Source organism: Poeciliopsis prolifica, unplaced genomic scaffold (assembly GCF_027474105.1).
Source record: "Poeciliopsis prolifica strain line A6 unplaced genomic scaffold, Auburn_PproV2 SCAFFOLD036, whole genome shotgun sequence".
Lineage (NCBI taxonomy): Eukaryota > Metazoa > Chordata > Actinopteri > Cyprinodontiformes > Poeciliidae > Poeciliopsis > Poeciliopsis prolifica.
In genome coordinates, this window is record NW_026562411.1 from 3,906,626 (window position 1) to 3,925,921 (window position 19,296).

The 19,296-nt window shown below is 36.6% G+C and overlaps 3 protein-coding genes across 4 annotated transcripts in view; all 3 read right to left on the minus strand.

Moving 5' to 3' along the window:
• Positions 1–19,296, minus strand: part of mylka (myosin, light chain kinase a) — a 124,651-nt gene that overhangs the window by 52,487 nt on the left and 52,868 nt on the right. The window lies entirely within an intron of this gene.
• LOC129374414 (heat shock 70 kDa protein 12A-like) lies at positions 134–6,691 on the minus strand. The gene is made up of 7 exons (XM_055052819.1): positions 6,685–6,691; positions 4,834–5,181; positions 3,957–4,145; positions 2,269–2,489; positions 2,024–2,195; positions 1,797–1,907; positions 134–1,287 (listed from the first exon to the last, which is right to left on the minus strand). The coding sequence occupies exons 1-7, from the start codon at positions 6,689–6,691 to the stop codon at positions 638–640; spliced, it is 1,698 nt and encodes a 565-aa protein (XP_054908794.1). The 3' UTR covers positions 134–637.
• LOC129374415 (matrix remodeling-associated protein 8-like) lies at positions 6,701–12,548 on the minus strand. Its single transcript, XM_055052820.1, has 4 exons — positions 12,443–12,548; positions 10,182–10,505; positions 7,773–8,105; positions 6,701–6,783 (listed from the first exon to the last, which is right to left on the minus strand). The coding sequence occupies exons 1-4, from the start codon at positions 12,477–12,479 to the stop codon at positions 6,701–6,703; spliced, it is 777 nt and encodes a 258-aa protein (XP_054908795.1). The 5' UTR covers positions 12,480–12,548.

Here is a 19,296-nt window from a genome sequence, read left to right on the forward strand (position 1 = left end):
GGCCTTTTCGGATGCAAGTGCGCCATCTAGTGATTAAATGTATTATTGCAGCTGCTGCCAGCAGGAAATGAGTGAAATAAGAATCAAAAAATAAATCAATATTTTTATTCATGGTTCATATGGTTTCATCTGTATTTTTTCTGAAATAATGTTTAATGACCAAAGATTACATACATATTAAACACATAAGAAAGCTAGTTATTCAGAAATATCACTTGGGCATTTTTATAAATATTCAACTATTTAAAACGTAGACATGAACAATAAACCATCTTAAACCTCTTCAGATGGTTTACTAATCAACTGAAGCTAAAACCAAAGAGCAAATATCAGTTTTCTAAAGCTTTAGTTTTGCAAACACTGCAATAATAATAAAAATCAAGCGACTCAAATAAAAAACCAAAACAGGAAACTGAAAGGAGGAAGGAGAACCAGGTTAAATCAAAATTAACTTTTATTTAGTTTAAAAACTGAAATCTGTGGAAATGATTTCTTGGTTTCTTGTACAAAATAGCAAAAAAAAAAAAAAATCAATAAAATCACCATGGAAAAAGTTATTCAATCACACAAAACCGCCCTTGTTCCCCTTCCAAAAAAAAAAAAGAGAAGAAAAAAAAATAAAGAAGAAAGTTAAATCTCATGACAAACATTTGAACCAAGCTGGACGTTTTCTCTGAGACTCCACCAGCTTTGGGTTTCTCCCCAACTCTACGGCTCCTTTCAGAATCACTTCCTGGGGTCTCAGAGGACACAGGACTTTATACTGAGGTCCAAACTGATCAGTGATGTGCTGACGGAGAATCTGGCTCTCAGCAAAGCCTCCCACTAACACAATATACCCAATGTTGAGATTTTTGTTTAATATTTCTCTGAGTTTCTTGGTGATTCCCTGCAGACTCTCATCATAGAAAGATTTGAGTTTCTCTCTGTTGATTCTGATGGATCCATTATTCCAGGAAGCTCCTTCCACTGAATCAAAGAACGTTTCAATCTCTTTGTTTTTCTGAGCCAACATGACCAGGTTATCCGGGCAACTGATTTGAACATCTTCACCCATCTCTTCAAGACGAGTAAAATCAAATATCATCTTCTGAACCCCATTAGAGAAGTTTTGTTCATATTCATTCCAGACTTCATCAGAGAAGATTTTTTGTAGGATCTGTTTGAATTCTTTCTTCACATATCTTCGTCCGAGATTGTTTTCAGTCCTGAAGTAGTTTGTAGATTGCAACTTCTTTATGGCTCCTCCTTTCAGGACGTCATGAACAGTGAAGTTAATATTTTTATCTGTTGACAATCAAGAAGAGAATAAAACAGATTCAATGACGAACCTCAGAAAACGACTTACTGCACATAATAGCTCACATTTAGCAAATAATTAAAAAGATCACATAATCCATCCATTATTTATGCGTTTATCCCTGCAGGGTCACAAGTAGGCTGGTGCCTATCTCTCTAGTGATCATTGGGCGAGAGACGGGGTTCACCTGGACAGGTCACCATCACAGGACAACACAGAGACACACAGGACAGACACCTTTATAGAGACCAGTTAACCTAACAGTCATGTTTCTGGACTGTAGAGGAAGTCGGAGTACCCAGAGAGAAACCAGACATGAACAGGGAGAACATGGAAACTCCATGCAGAAAGACCCCAGACTGGGATTCAAACCCACAACCTTCTTGCTGCAAGGCAGCAGATAAACCAGCTGATCCACCATGAATCACTTCAACACATAAATATTTTTAAAACTCGTCTCTCACTAAACCTTTAAATAACGGTGAGTAACTTTTACCTCCACAGTCGACAACAAGGAACCGTTTCCCGTCTCTTTGGGTCTCCAGCAGAACTTTGGTTTCTTCTGGTTCCACAATAAACTTTACAGCCTCCTGACTTCCTGCTGGATCTGTAGAAACACATAAACCTCACTGAGCTGCTCTATGATCAATGATCAATGATCAATGTCTTTACAGGTAAATCTTGTTAAAGATTTATGCCAGACGTTATGGATCCACACAGTACCGTTACAGCTGGTATCAGGTTCTGCTGGTTCTGCTGGTTGATCCTGTGAGTCTCTGCTGTGGTTCTGTTTGATGAAACCATCAGGTTGAAGGTTCAAACACCAGGTCAAAGCTGCTTCTGACTCCAAAACAAACATCAGTTTGTCTTTAGTGTCGTCTGTTACCAGACCAGCCTGGAGGAGAAACCAAACGTCTGATTCTGCTGAACATTTCAGAGATGATGTGACTTTAAAGACATGATGTTACCTGAGTTGCAGATTTTATTATGAACTGTTTAGTGGAATCTTCCAAGAGTTCAGGAACAGTGAGAACCCAGGTGAAATCATCAGCTGTGAATCTTCCTCCTACTGTATGAGATCTGATGGTTTTCAGAGCATCGTCCTTCAGGAATCTCAGAGTTTCTGTAAAAACCTTCAGCTCCGTCATTTGCTTCTTGTTGGCTGCTTCAATTCCCTCCTCCTGTAGTCCTGTGAACAGGATCCAGTCTGTTAGTTTGTATTCATATCAATGTTAGTTTATCAGTTCTGCTGATGGTGAACTACTGTAGTCTTAGAACTAGACCAAGCTGAAACTGTTCCATCCATCCATCCATATTGGTCTTTCAATGTTTTCAAAATGCTTCTTCAACAGCTTCCAAGTCATGTGCACCATTGACTCAAAATCAGTGTGAGATAGTTCTACTAAAATGTGTAGGTGAGGCACACTCATTCTTACTACATTTTAGACCTTTTTATTTATTTTTTGTCAATAATTTAGTAAATATATATATTTTTGAGCAATTTTTTAGTTAAAATTTAGTCCAAATTTAGAAAATATTGACAAATATTTACTAAAAAATATCAAACATTTTTGACAAAAACATTGCTAAAAAATATGAAAATAGTTACAATGGAGGAAGAATGAGTGTGTTTCATCTACACACATTTGTAGAACAATTTCACACTGATTTTGAGTCAATAAGTCACATGACTTGGAAGCTGTTGAAGAAAATGTGATATTATTAAATATCAAAATGATTTAAAATATTGAATATGGCTGAAAAAATCAATATAGAATAGTGTGTCTTGTGTCAGTTGGTCACCAGATAAGGCATTTGTTTACATTTGTTTGTCAGGAGTGTATGATTTGAGCATTTGTTGACAGTCCCTAAGTGAACCTCCCAGTGCTTGAGGAGGGAGCGGTAAATTAATGCCTGAAGAAAATACAGGGGAGAAATCTAAGCATTTTGAAAACACTAATATTGAAAGACCAATATTTTTGGAATATCTAATAAACTCTTTGATCAGATCAGACATGACCTACTTCAACACTTAATGGCGAAGAGAACAGGCAACAGCAACACTGACCAACAATATGAACTAACAGCATGGACCAACGACATTGACCAATCACAGAAGTTACATCAAAATCAACTGCGAAGGGTTCACTGCTTTACTGCAGATGAATTGACAAGATGACTGTGATTAATCAGTATACATGATCTGAAGTTTATGTGATGTGAAACAACTGGAAAAAAATAACTACTTTCAAAATGAATCATTCACAGTGACGTGATTAACTTTGCAGCAATCTCTTCTTTTTTGGAAATTTCTGACATTACGCCTGATGTCAGATTTTGTTGGCAGCTTTTATGTTCTGCTTTTTTAAACACTTTTGTTAACAGAATAAAACCTGGGGATAAAAAGAGATGTCAACTAAGTTTGCAATAGAGACACAAACAGTTAAAATCTATCTATTTCAGATGGAGAGAACTTCAAAATGAGAAGACGTGTTGATAGAGAACATGAAAGGATCCAAGTAAGAGTCCTATCTTTCTTTGAAGTAAGTACTTTTACTTACTATGTTCAGAATATCTTCCTTGAAGTCTTCAAAGAAATAATGTTTCTCAGTTTCTTCTTCTGTCATATTATTAAATTCTGTTTTGGCTTCATAACCAAACTTCATAAATTCTTCAGGTTCATCAAACAGGATGCAGGTTGGAGTCTTTGGGGTGTCTAGTCCAAGTCCATTACTCCATCTCTTTATCTGGGTTTCACCTCCTTCCTCTCTGGGTTTAACATTGAAGGCGTAGCCACTGAATCCTGAACCAAAGTCTATGGCTATGATGAGAGAGTCGGGTCCAGCTGGATGGAGAAGAGAAAGTTAGAATCTGAACAAAGAGAAGTTTATGACTGATTTTACAATAAGTTGATTCTGTAATAAAACCATAAACACAATTATATTTATTAGTTTCATCCTGCAATTGAAAACTGAACTGAAACATTAAAATCCAGTAATTTAAAACTTAATTTTACACAGCTGTGACAGACTGGCGACCTGTCCAGAGTGACCCCGCATGCCGCCCGGAACTTAGCTGGAGAGGCATCAGAACCTCGTCACCCCATTCAGGACAAGAGTGCGAGAAAATGGATGGATGAAATTTTACATAGGTTATACTGGTCCACATGTCCTGTGATGAATTGGTGAGCTGTTCATGCTGAATCCCCCCTCAATATTATTGAGGTTTTGGTTACTGGAATCAAAACCTCAATGTCATCTGAATGGATAAGTGAGTATGAATAGATGGACTCATACTCCTAAAAATTTATTAATTCTACTTAAAACCCAGAAAATAACATTTTGTTTCATAGTTTCTATTATAATTAGTATTTCTGCTGTTTATTTCATAATTTTCTTTTTATTTATTATCATAATTATATTTCTGCAACATATTTCCTCATTTTAACCTTCATATTAATAACTCAGAATAAAGACAAACTCCATTATTAAATATATTATCTATGAAATATGATCTATATTTACTGTACTGACCTTTGACATCAAGCAGCACCTGTTTTCTGGTCAGGACTCTTTCTGACCCAAATTCGTAGACGATGCAGCTGTAGGTTCCTGTGTCTCTGTCTGTTGGATTCTTCAGGATCAAACTGAAGTCTCCAAATTTACCTTCTTTCTCAATCTCTGTTCTGTCTTTATACTGATCATGTTGAACACACCAGCTCCCAAAATCCACAGACCACAGGAAGACATCTCTGTAGCACCCATGGACTATCCTGCCACTGTTGTGTCTCCACTTTATTTCAACTTCTTCAGGCAGCCAGACTGCAGTTTTAAATGGCAACAGAACAGACTCCACTCCTGAATCCACCTCCACCCTGTAGACTGAGAAACAAACAGATGAGCTGTTTTTGCTCAGACCCTCCCTGTCAGTTGGCCTCCTACTGTGATTAAGAAGCAGAAGCAGCTGCTGTGGTTGATCTGATTGTTTGGTGAAGGAGCGACGGGTGAAACTACTTTTCTACTAATGTTTATATTTAAATTATTTGTATGAAGTCAACTCAGAGAATATTTCTATTATTTTATAAGTAAAGAAAACACTTTTTGAAACCAGAAAACTCTCGGCGAGTGCTTTTTGTTTTGAGTGAGTCGAAAACCTCCTCCAAAAAACTATTCTGGCATCTTTGATTTTTGGATCTTATTAGAATGCAAGAGTAGCCACAACAACTACATTACTGTTGTTTCCTACTGACTGAAGAGAACAACAGTTGACTGTTCTCTACTTTGATGACTCTAAAGTAGAGAAAAGTTTCAATGGTTTTCATATCATTGTCCTTTAATATGGGTTTGATTTATGTTCAGAGGAGTCAGCAGGAATATTCAGCAGGACAGACAGAACCACATCATAACTCTGGATCTGGGAATTTCATAGGCAGCTAAGAAAAGGGCATTAGAAAAGTCTGGCATGTGAGTTTTTAATTCATAATTATTTCATCATTATGTCATTTGAAGGTTTTGTACTGCATCAAGTCAATCTTGCAAATGAAAATCACTCAACTACTTTAACTATATAAAAGGTTGTTGGTCAGTAGCCAAGTTGCTGTGTTTGTTCAGATGTTTGACTTTATTTTGCCAGAAACAGAAAAAGTTTATAGTAGCTCATATACCGTAGTAAACAAAATAAAAATAAACTGTAAAAATATTCATGTGTAATTATAATGCTTTCATCTTTCATATATAAATATTTTGGTAATATTTTATTTGAAGCGGTGTGCATAAGATTTGTATGACACTGTCATAAATATGACAACTACATTTCGTTGCTTTGTACATGTGACAGTGCAATGACAATAAAGTTGAATTCTATTCTATTCTATTCTAATCACCTATTATTAACATAAAATCATCTTTATGGATGTTTATGACTGTGTCATTTGTTAAATAATGACACTTTTGATGCAAAGTTGTTTTAAAAGTTGCATTAAAAGCACCAACTTTACATTATTTGGAAAATAACATGACTCTTCAATGCAAAGTTAGCACTTTTAATGGACTTTTAATGGAACTTTTTGTTTTGTGTTGATAGATTACTGTGGTACTTTATTACTACTTGTACATTATTACTATTCGCATTCACCCACAAAGGCGATTTGGATTGGGTTCATGTGGGTTCAGTTCCTGACCATAGAAACTTTGAAAACTCAATATTTTAAAGTAATGGAACCCATAATTAGAAATTACAATACAACCATGACAGCTTGAAGTTTCCTTCACCTTTCTGTATGAGTTCATAGGTCATTGTCTGAAATGTTGACAATATCTTAGGAAAATTCAGAAAATCTCAGCTTGTTAGACATTGGTATTGATACTGATGTAAAAGGAACTTACCTGACATGAAATACTGTCAAAAAGGAAATAAAAGGCCTCCAGTAACAGGAAGTAGAATCAGCAGAACAGGGAAAATTATGATCCAAGTAGGAAATTTCTCTATAGAAAAATAAAGACCAGTTAGAGATTATACAATTTTCTATTCTAATTTTCAATGGAGTCACTAAAGCAAGACATACATTTATGATGCATTACACCTAAAGATGCATCATGCATGTTGTAGTGACAAAATGAGGAAATATTGGTACAAGTGAGGATACACAGTTGTGCATAAGGTAAGATTTCATTGCAACAAACCTTCTGCTTTTTCAAAGAGCACACCAAAATCAGGAAATTTAGTTGTGGAAGTCAATTCTATTGTCTTAAACATTTGAGACTCCAGTTTGACTCTATCCTAAGACATAGTACTTGAGTCTAGACTTCTTCAACCCAGTGTATAATAAAGTGAAAACTGATTCTCAACACATTCTCCGTACTAAAGAAACCATGATGATGAGTTGGTCCAAACATCCATAGATGAAGAAGAGATCACAAAACCATCCTGGGTAATTAATTTAACAATGATCTCAAACATACTGTAGCAGTGATTTAAACACAAAATAACAATAACAGAATTAAGGTATTGTAATAAAGTTAAAGTCAGTGAAATGAATTGGTGGATCCTTAGTGAAGGTCAATAAAAATAAGCCTCTGGATCAAAATCCCTCCACAGCCATGCAAACTCACCACACCTGCAGAGTTATTGCAGCTTTAGCTGATTCTACAAGTGATTGCATCATAGAGAAGACTTGATTTTTGACACAATATTTTTTTTACTCTTGTTCTTGTTCTTTAACAATAAAACACAGTGAAGAATTTGTGTGTTTGTCTTCACTTAAGGTAAAACTAAATAAATATTGGAGCCATAAAAAGACTGGATAATTTCTATTATTTCTTGTTAAAAAAAATCTAAGATAAAAGAAAATAACTGAACTCTCAGTTCATAGAAAATCTTTCCAATGACTTCTTTAACCAGTCAACTATGTTGATGGATCTGTCTGTGTGTCAAACTTGCAAAGATAAGTTTGATGTGTATCTGCACCACTGACCTTTGACAGAAAGAATCACTTTCTGTCTGACGACGTCACTTTTCCTGTTGATGGTGCAGAAGTAAACTCCACTATCTCTCTCTGTTGGGTATTTGAGGGTCAGACTGAGGTCTCCACTTTTTACTTTCTCTTTATTCATTCTTGTACGGTCACAGGAAAACTGGTCTTGTTCTTTAGCTTTGTTGCTGCCGTTCTGATACACATGGATAATCATGAATTCTTGTTCAGAGTGGGTCCACTCCACAGTGTCGTCCTCCTTCAAATGAGCTGTTGTTTTACAGGGCAGAACTGCAGAGTTTTCTCCCTCCTGCACTGTTACCTCTTCCTGTTGATCTGAGAAGACAACATGTCAAGTCAGTTTTACATGTCTATAACTTATACTGCTAGTTAGAAATGCTGCTGTTGAGCAATTATATTGAAGTTCTTATTCTGGGAACTAGGCAATTCGAAAACTTTTTTCAGTGCAAATGGAGGAGTTTGAAATTGACCATTATGTGACTTTTACTGAAGGAAAATCTTCAAGGATTGATGACTTCAAAATCTCTGTTTTGGCTCCCAGTATTAATATACATAGGTATTTCTCTAAAATATCTATGTAAACATTATTCTTAAAGACACACTACTACCGAACATAAAAGAAACAGGTAAATAGGAATCAATTTTCACTGCAAACCTAAAAATTGTTATAAACCACAGCTGGCCTAGAGACAGATGTGGTTTATAAGAAAATAAGAGAATAGTTCATTTAATAAAGGGAAATTATCGCTGATGAACAGCCATAATACACAATAGACAGAAATACCAGAAGAATAATGAATGTTAGCTTACAAGCAGGTAGGATTCTTTTCCTCCTGCACTAGTTTCCAAAGAAGAGCATTAATCCTGTTCATTTTGTTTTACACTAGTTTACATGTCTGTTTTTAATTTTTAACAAATGAAATAAGTACACAATATACATATGAAATTTAATTTGTAAAAGCAACTCTTAAGTTCTTTTTGCACAGTGGACCTCAGTACCTTGATTGGTACATTGAATTAAAAAAGTTACATCTTTTTAAAAAAATGTTTACACCCTTTATCTTTTTGTAATATTTAACCCAGAGAGTCTTATCACAGCTCAGGAGGGGCGCGGCAAATGTTACAGTTCAACAGTGGGGAAGCAGTGGTGTTGTCCTGTAATACCGTCAGAAAACACGAGGTCAATGCAATAGCTGACAGCTAACTACAGCTACACTGAACAAAATATAAAGGCAACACTTTTCTTTTTGTTCCCATTATTCATGAACTGAACTCAAAAATCTGAAACATTTTCTATGTATACAAAATCACATTTTGTGGTACACCTCGCAGGTGTTCCACATCAAGATGCTGATTGGAAAGCATGATTATTGCACAAGTAAACCCTAGCCTGGCCACAATGAAAGATCACTCTGAAATGTGCCATTTTATCACACAGCACAATGCCACAGATGGCACAAGTTTTAAGGGGGCTTCCAACTAGTATGCTGGGTTCAGGGACCTCGATTAGACCTGCTGCCCATGAATTGAATGTTTATTACTGTACCATGAGGCGTCTCCAAAGGCGTTTCAGAGAATTTGGCAATACATTCACAATCTCAGATCACGTGCAACCACACCCGCCCTGGACCTCCGCATCCAACAAAGATCGTCTGAGACCAGCCACCCCAATAGATGCTGAAACAACCGGTTTGAAAACCAAAAAATGATATATATACCATCATGAATCACACTCCATACCACAAAGTGCGGAAATGCTACTAATAACCACCTGGCTGACAACTTGTCTGTGCATTGCAGCTTCGTTGGGTTGTAAAGTTTTGTGGTGGGAGTCTGTGGACTAGGTAGGTTTGAGGTACCTTGTACATTTCCATCACATTGGTGTTTTTTTGTTAAACACACTAATTAAGTAGGTTGGTGCTGCCCATGTAAAGGTTTGGTGAAACTTTTGTTAGATTAGGGTCCCAATGTTTTCTTTTCTATTGTATTATTTAGCATACATGGTAGTAGAGACCCTATTTTATTTTAAGTTATTTGATTTGGCACCAACTGTCCCTTTCTCCCTCACAGTTTGTATAAGCCTTTTTGGGATTTTTCTTGAGGAAAATAAATCCCATTTTTTCACAATCACCTGGAATCTGTCAAATTAGTGTGGTTGTCGTCTTCTCCCCAAAATGAGGTGAGGGGGAGGACATAACACTATAAATAAATCCAGGGAAAAAAATACACTCAGTTGGGCATGGCATAATTTCAGGCTAGCAGCAGGAATGATTTCCTGTGTCAAAGTAGAATAACTATTTTCAAAATATTTCCCTATGTTTTGTTGCCTTTGGATAAGTTAAGAGCAACTTCAAATTTCTAGCAGCCTGCAAAGCAAGATTATTTACTGACCTTTGACCTCAAATTGAACATCTGTCAGACTTAATTTCTCTCTGCCATTACTGATGCTGCAGGTGTAAATACCATGGTCAGAGAAACGAGGTTTACTCAGCGTGAGGCTGAAGTCACCAGAGTCTAAAGCATCAGATTTCATTGATGTTCGTCCAACAAAGTCTTGATTTTGTCCTCGAAGATCGTCGTCTTTTTCTCCCCGCAGATGGATAGTTTGTGGATTGAGATCATTGCGGCTCCAGATAACTGAGGGGTTTACTTCTGGTATAGCACCTGAATAGCGGCATGGAAGCACAACTGTTTCCTCCCCATCAGCATATTCTCCTACGGTCAAAGAATACAGAGAAGGTTAAAGAACAAGACAGAAACACAAGCAACTAACATGAATTTTTTAAGGGTTAACTCTTTTCATAGTTTGGACGCTGAAGTTGGCTTCTGATTGAAGCTTTGTGGGGAGTCCTGTTGCGCGGTAAACTAATGACGCTGATGTCTGTTTTACAACTACACTCATCAGTAATCAGTTGGAATATTAATGAAAGTTTATATATTTTAGTAACTCGGCTCACAAACAATTTATAGTTTAATTACGCAAAACGGATGTTTCAAAGCTTTTATTTGTAATAATGATGACTTGGTTACAGCTGATAAAAACAAAGCTTTTCAGATTATAATATCACATTGGTGGTGAAAAATATGTTAAATACCTGCTTAAACATTAATTTCAAAAGATACTCTCTGTAACAGTACTTGGAATCATTAAGTACCTAAATGGAAATACTTATATTTGGTCTCAGAAAATCTTGTATGACATCACTAGTAATAGTCATAAAACAACAATGGAGCTGAAACCTCCATTGTTTGTAAATGTTGGGCCCCTGTGCAAACTTTATTAAGAATTATGTCAATTTTGTATTGTGGTTTTATTTAGTTGATATACTCATTTTAATTTTGTTAAGCTTTTGTTTTACTTTGCTTTATGCCTTTATTCCTCTGGCAGGCAGAGGAAAGAAACAGGATGCAGTTTTATTCTGTTTGTAAACACAGCTCTGAAACTTAAAGACTATTCTGACAGTTGAACAAACTGAAGGGTCAAGTCCAAATTTCTTAATTTATTTATGACCCTTTATTTTAAATAAAGGGTCATATATCTGTAGTACTATTGGTTTTTTTTAATAGGAAGAACAGAGTGCTCATTATAAGAGGAAGCTTTTTACTTAATTATGCAGGAAGAGATATAAACAGCAAGGAAACCTGAGGATTTCACCTGACCAACAATGTTCTCAAAAAAGGATGAGAAATGGGCTCAAGTCTTGATGTAAAGGGAGGAAGAAAGTCAATATCTCAGATGTCTGGTGGGAAGAAGTTCCAGATTTGGTTGAGGAGCCTCCCCATGGTGCTATGATGGGCCGGCTCACCGAGAGGCAAACGTAACTTTGCAGCAAAATGTATATTGTTTGTAGTGAGGCCGAGTCTTTAATCCATGCATCCATCATCTTACATGCTAATGGGGTTGCGAGTGTTGCTGGTGCCTTTCTCCAGGGGTTAAAGGTCAAGAGGCTTGGTAGACCCTGGACAAGTCGCCATCACAGATCATGTTTATTTTGTATGGAACAAAATTTTACATTGATTTGGAATCTTTGGGGCATATTATAATATATTAAATCTTCATTAGCTTGGCTATTATAATGTGCTAAGCTAATGAAGAAGCTAATGAAGAAAATCTACATTCTTAAATAAAAGTATTAAACAACATAATACGAGTTAAATTTGCAGAAAACTGTTGAATAGTGCAGCGTTGTAAAAAAATTAGTCATTGTTTGGGAATCTCTAGGTCAAATTATCTGAAAAGTACACATTTCTTATTTTTTCACCCATAATTTATCTTAATGGTCCCCAAGCAAATCAGTGAACTGATTTCAATCAGTGCATTCAAATCATGCAAATGTAAATGTATGGAGCATATTTCATGTTTGCTGGACTCCATATGTGATTGACATGGAGTCCAGCACACAACCGTTCGATGGCTAAACCTTCTCTGAGACAGGATGTGGCATGACAAGCAACACCAGACTGGATTCATTTAATTTTAACGCAGGACTGGAATTGACACAGATTTGACTCCTTGAAAAACTGGTTCTACATTTGTAGGTATTGCAGAGCATGTAGAGGTATCAAATAATTACTTTACTGGCTGTGAAGAAAGGAAAGAAATGAAGATCAGCTTCTTAAACTTAAGCTTGGAAAGAAGAAGAAGATCTTACCGTAAAGAAGGAACAGAAATACAGCAAACAGCTCCATTTTCCTACATGTTAAAATGCCAAATCCTAGAAACTCATCGACGCGGTTTCACAGAGTTAACTTTATAAAACTGCACTTTGCAATGGATCAAAGGGCAGGTAATAAAATGTCAGTCATGAGATGCTGTGTAAATATGGAAGCAGTTTCACTTTCCACTTGATCTGGGAAAAAGTCACAAATTAAATATATACATTTAAAATAAAAAAGTAAAAAAGAACAAAACACAGTAGAACTGAAAAAGTTTCAGATTTTTGCTTTAATAAAAAACAAGACGTACAGTTTCCTAACTTTTGTGAAAAGAAAGCTTCCTATTTTGTTGGTCTGGTTAATGTTTACATCGTGTTACAAATTATCATGCAGATTGGACTTTAGTGTCATAAAGATAAATATTTTGTTGCGCTATTAAATTTATGAACCTACTATTCGGCCAGCACTAACCAGAGCAGAAACGTGAAGATTAACTTTCAAACAGACTTGTTCACTGATGACTGCTGTGCAGCCCTGGAGGGTCCAGAAGGACAAAGTAGTGGATTAGTGGTGGATGGCCGACATGGCTGTGACGTCAGCAAGGAGGTGGTGGAGTCATACTTTGGGCCGAAATCATGAGGAGACAGAGAGAGAGAGAGAGAGAGAGAGAGAGAGAGAGAGAGAGAGAGACAGAGAGAGAGAGACAGAGAGAGAGAGAGTGACAGAGATTGATTTTTAAAAACTCATTTATTCAGTCAGTGATGATACACATAACATAAACATTCACCACAATTTCAAATTAACACATTCATAAATGATAATTCGGAATTATTTAAAGTAAATAAAACACCTTCATAATCCCAAATATTTTGAAAAACATTTAGTTCATCCACATTTAAATAATATTTATACTCTAACATCACTCTTGCTCTGACCATACTCTTAAAGAGTTTTGCACAATCAGTATTTTGTTCATTATTAATTTTAAATTTCCTACTCAAATAGATTGCAAGCTTTGATTGACCAAGAAAAAAATTTAACAGTCGTCCAATTTTCTTCTTTTTTTTTCTATATAAGAAACCAAAAATAAAAGACTGTTCTGTAAAGCTTTCTCCAAATAATTTCCACATATTTCTTAATAATGTAAATAAATCTATAACCTAAAACATTGTACAAAACAATGAAAGATTGTTTCTCTTAATGAACAAAAAGGACATTTATCTGACACACCAGGATTAATAATAGAAACAAAAGCATTAACTGCAATAATTCCATGCAAAATTCTCCACTGTAGATCACCAACATTTTTAGTCAATGGTGGTTTATAAAGTAATCCCCATACAGGTTTAAACTCAAAACCGACTTTGAAAAAATCTCTCCAAGGAGTATCTTTTTTATCTTTTAATTTTACTTTGTTCAAAGCCTTTACACATTTCATATATAATATCTTCCATTCACAGAGTCCAAAAGTGTCCATTCTTTTTTATCTTTCTGTAAAAAGAGTCCAGAACATTCAAGATCTTTCAATTGTGGCTTAACACACAATTTAAAGAATGGATCAGCTTTATCAGGCGTTAAAACGCCATCAAACCATCCTTTATGAGTCTTTTATCATCTTCTGATAACATCCGGTTAAATGTCGCCAGCATAGTGCCTACAGTTCTTAAAGAGTGAATCTCCAATCTTCGAGCCAAGGAAACAGCATCATTCATTTCAGATCCAACAAGTTCAAGCAGATGTCTCAACGTAACCACCCCTCTTTTCATCAACAGTTCAGGAATCAAACCACGTTGTCCCAAGCTGAACCCAAATGAGATCCCTTGAGCACGGGTTCACGTAAACAACCAATGTAAAGATGTGGATGTCCCATCTCTCTTTGTTTCCATGAGGTTCCAAGCTTTTAACACACTCACATAAAACGGTGATAAACACTTTACACAATATTTTGAAAGGTCCATAATGAACAACATTTTACCAAAACCTAAATTACCAACTTTTGAAAAAATAAACTCTGTGACATGCCTCCACAAAACATTTTGATCACCATACAAAAAACTCTGTAAAAACTGTAACCTAAATGCTGCTTTCCGACTTTCTAAATGAATCAAACCTTGCCCTCCTTCTTCCTTTGGCAAAAACAAAACACTCTGAGGGACCCAATGTAATCTGTCCCAAAAGAAATTCAAAATGATTGTCTGAAGTTTTACCAGAAGACCTGGTGGGGGTTCTAGTACAGATAAGCGGTGCCACAGAGTTGAAGTTACCAAATCATTAATAATTAGTGTACGACCTCTGTAAGATACTCGTGGCAAAAGCCAGTGCCATTTCTTTAATTTACCCTCCATCAGTTCAAGAAAACCTTCCCAATTTTCATTACTTGAAATTGATCTCCCAGATAAACACCCAAATATTTAAAACCATTTTTCGACCACTTTAATTCATCAGGTAATTTAGGTTCTTGTTTTGTCCATTTACCAACTAACAAAGCTTTACTCTTGCTCCAATTGACTTTGGATGAAGAAATTTTCCCAAAACACTCAATAATTTTTGTAAAATAAAGACATCTGACTCTTTTGTGATTGCCACAATAATATCATCTGCATATGCAGAAAGTTTAAAAGGTAAAGATATTTCATTTAAATTCACCCCCTGTAACTTTTTCCTGATTTGACATAACAAAGGTTCAATGCTCAAAGAATACAACATTCCTGACATTGTGAATACTCTCTTTACATTAAAAGGTGCACTTAAACCACCATTGACTTTCAATACACTTTCAATGCCACAATAAAGGGTTTTAATCATGGCAATGAACCCAGAGGAGAAACCAAAAGCCTTCAAACTATTCCATAAATACTGGTGCTCCACTCGATCAAATGCCTTTTCTTGGTCGATAGAAATTAGACCAAGTTTAAATCCAATAAATTAGAGAGGTCCAAATAATCTCGAATTAAAGTTATGTTGTCTCTTATTGATCTGCCAGGGATGCAATAGGACTGATCAATATGTACAACTGGATCCATCACTTTTCTCAATCTGCATGCCAGAACCTTTGAGAAGATCTTATAGTCTGTACACAAAAGACTGACCGGTCTCCAGTTCCTTATTTCATAAAGATCACCCTTCTTAGGAAGAAGAGTGAGCACAGCTCTTCGACAACTAAGGGGTAACATTCCCCTTGCCACGCTGTCATTGAGGACTTCCAAGAGATCTTCAGCCAGAACAGGCCAACACGACTTATAAAACTCCACAGGCAAGCCGTCTATTCCTGGAGCTTTGCCATTTTCCATGCTCAGCAGCGCCTCCTGCAGTTCATCCAACGTTATGGCATGCTCCAAAACAACATTGTCATTGTCTGACACCTTTGGCAAGTCTTTAAGAAATTCTTCTGTTATCACAGAGTTTTCTCTGTAATCACTGGCATATAATGTTGAGAAAAAGTCCACAGCTCTTTTCCGCAGGTCAGTAGGATCCGTCAATTCTTTCCCTTCTTCAGATCTTATGCAATGGTTGAAACGATTTTGTCCATTTTTTTCTCCAAACTGAAGAAGAATTTTGAAGGAGCATCCATTTCAGAGATATTTTGAAAACGTGAACGTACCAGAGCTCCCTGTGCTCTGACCCCAAGCAGATCAGCCAAAGCAGCTTTTTTTGTTTGAGCGCCTGAATATGGCCTCGATTTTCTGTGGACTCACAAAAAACCTGAAGTTCCACAATTTCAGTCTCTAATTTTTCAATAGATTTCACCATTTCTCTTGTGACATTGTGAGTGTATTGATTACAAAACTGCTGAATTTTAATTTTACCAATATCCCACCACTGCTGTACAGATGTAAATTGACATTTCATACGTCTCCACTGTTTCCAAAAATACAAAAATCCTTTTTTAAAACAACCATCATTTAACAAAACGGTGTTGAAATGCCAATATGCACTCTTAAGTTTAAAATTATTTATAAACACATTCCCTATGATCACACAATGATCAGAAAAACCCACTGGACACATAGTGCATGATCTAAATATTGTGACTGATGTCCAAAACAATAAAATCTATCTAACCTTGCCAAAGTTATATAATTCTCTTTATAATGAGCCCAGGAATATTGCCTTATGTTTCCATTTTTAAGACGCCATACATCAGCTAAATCATAAGTTTCAATAATATGTTTCAAAATTCTCCTTGAATGTAAATGTGGCTCCAAATGATTCCTATCTAAATCATCTATTGTACAATTAAAATCACCCCCTAAAATTAAATATTCTGTTGACCCACATTTTAAAAGTGTATTGCCAACTCTTCTAAGAAAACACAGCGTTCACTTGGATTCACAGGAGCATATACATTTAGTAAAATCAACTTTATATTTTCATATTTAACAATAACTTTTAACAATCTTCCAGATACAACATCTTCAATTTCAATAGACACTGGAAGAAAATTTCTTGAGAAAAGAATAGCTACTCCTGCACTTAGTGAAGTTTTATGACTCAGAACAAGATTTCCATCCCATTCTTTGTTCCAATCAACTTCATTATCAACGTTGCTATGAGTCTCTTGAGCCAAAGCTATGTCAACGCCTTTAGACTTTAAAAGTTCAAAATACACAGCCTTTTTTTCACATCCCTTGCACCATTAAGGTTCAAAGATGATATTTTAAATCTACTCATAATCACATAGAAAAAGATCCAAGAAACAAGAAAAAACAGCATCTAAAACTGCTTTTTAATTTTCATATTACTTAATACGAGCTCTGACTTTTTGCACAAGTTTCAAAGTCTATATACTTCAGTGTCCCTTAGCCCATCAGAAGTCCTTTGTCTCATTAACCATTTAACTGAGTCAACAAACAATTTTTTATTAGGAAAAAAATCATCTATGACCACATCCTGTTTCCCTTTTGTCACTTCCAAAAACCTTCTAATCTGTTCTAGACTGTAGCCATTAGTACTCTGGCCATCAGGAATAGAGGAATCAGAAGATTCTCTGTCACTATCAGAGTCACAAAAGGTCTCTGAATCTTTCTTTCCCACTTTTTTCAAACTGACTCTTTTTAGGTTTCACCCCTTTCGGTCCTTTAGATTTTCTTTTAGTGTTTGGCACTTTGAAAACACTTTCATCATCCCTAATCAGACTTCCTTCACTGTGAACTAAATCATCAAAATCCATTTCTTCTTGTAATCCTTCAGGTGTGGTCGTTTGACTCTCTTCAGTTCCTTCAACAGAACTAATGACATCCTCAATGTCACGTTCTGCAACATTTGACAGCTTTTGCTCTCCAGTTGAAACTCCTTCCTCATCATTAATTTCTTGAGCTCCTCCCCCACCGGCAGCTACCGGATCTCCCTCCCGAGCATCAGCCTCCGGAGCTCCCTCCCCAACTGCGCCCACTGGAGCTCCATTCACCGTATCCGCTGATGTCATCAGCTGGATTTTCGTTAACCTGAAGTCTCCTTTTGAACCTTTTCAGGGCAGTTTCGGACTGAATGTCCCTCCTGATTACATCCAAAACACCTCATCGTTTCCGTTGTCGCAAAAATAGTATAATCAAAACCGTCAACCTTAAATTTCATCACTATGCTCAGTTCCTCAATATCATTTTTAAGAATCATAAACACTTGTCTTCTAAAAGACACAACATGTTTCAACTTCGGTGATTTGCAACCGGAAGGGAGCATTTTCATTGCTGACACGATCTGACCGTGACGTGACAATTCCTTCAGCAACACTTCGTCACTAATGAAAGGTGGCAAATTAGACAAGATGATCTTTTTGCAGGGTTTATTAAAGGGAAAACAGTAGTTTGTGTATTTCTCAAAACAATTCCCCTCTCAACTACGCTGTTCACCTTTTCAATTGAGTCCAAAAATAAAACCACTGCATTGTTCATTCTGGACGCTGCTTTCACACTTTCACATCCGACAATTTCCCCAACAGCCAAACCACACTCCTCAACCGAGAAATCCACGCCAACCGGTATTTTAATACCGTGTCTTCGTGAAAGGCTCCTAAAGCCTGCAGAACCATAACTTTTCCCGGCCATCGCACCAAGCTAAAAAGCTTGGTGCAGCCGAAAAAAACCTATCAAAACACCAATAAAAACAGAATGTGTTAAAGTGCGAAAAAAAAAGTGAAACACCACTGTGAAAAGTGAAAGTTTAAACCTTTGGAAAACCTCACACTCGTCCTCCTTCCACTCCACACATGCAGCAGCAGACGCTCACGCATGCGTACTCCAGAGAGAGAGAGAGACAGAGAGAGAGAGAGAGAGAGAGAGAGCTGGTCGGCCTTGAAGGTGTGAAAATGATCTCAGCAAAGTATATGGACTTTCTGACTGATCACTTTCTTTCATTGTTCAAACAGAAGAGCCGTACAAAATCATCTTCATGCATGATAATGCACCATCTCATGCTGCAAGGAATACCACTGTGTCATTGGTTGATATGAGCATAAAACTCATGGTGAGGTCACCATCCTCCTCTGACCTCAACCCTCTTGAGAACCTTTGGAGTTTCCTCAAGCAGAAGATCTTTTTTTTCTTTCATCATTTTTTTCTCCAAAGAGTTTTTGTGGCGCTAGTGGCTCATATTTTTGACAGCAGACAGACAGGAAAGAGGGGAAGACATGCAGCAAGGGTCGCCGGTACCGGGAGTTGAGCCTGTGACGTCCACATCGAGGACTGAGGCCTCCAAATGAGGGGCGTGTTGACCTCCTGCTCCACCACAGCAGGCCCCCCTCAAGCAGAAGATCTGAGGGTGGAATGCAGTTCATATGAAAACAGCAGCTCTGGGAAGGTTTTCTGACATCCTGCACAGAAATTCAAGCAGAAACTCATAAGTTCAATGGATG

Bases quoted from the DNA above. Each gene is read 5' to 3' on its own strand.
- LOC129374414 (XM_055052819.1), bottom strand. The intron at 4,146-4,833 runs GTCAGTACAGTA...TTCTCCATCCAG, and splicing joins GGTGCTGCTTGATGTCAAAG to CTGGACCCGACTCTCTCATC. The intron at 2,490-3,956 runs GTTATGAAGCCA...TCCTGTTCACAG, and splicing joins TGAAGAATTTATGAAGTTTG to GACTACAGGAGGAGGGAATT.
- LOC129374415 (XM_055052820.1), bottom strand. From the start codon at position 12,479: ATGGAGCTGTTTGCTGTATTTCTGTTCCTTCTTTACG. The intron at 8,106-10,181 runs GTCAGTAAATAA...TTGTCTTCTCAG, and splicing joins TGTTCAATTTGAGGTCAAAG to ATCAACAGGAAGAGGTAACA. The intron at 6,784-7,772 runs GTCAGTGGTGCA...ATTTTTCTATAG, and splicing joins AGTGATTCTTTCTGTCAAAG to AGAAATTTCCTACTTGGATC.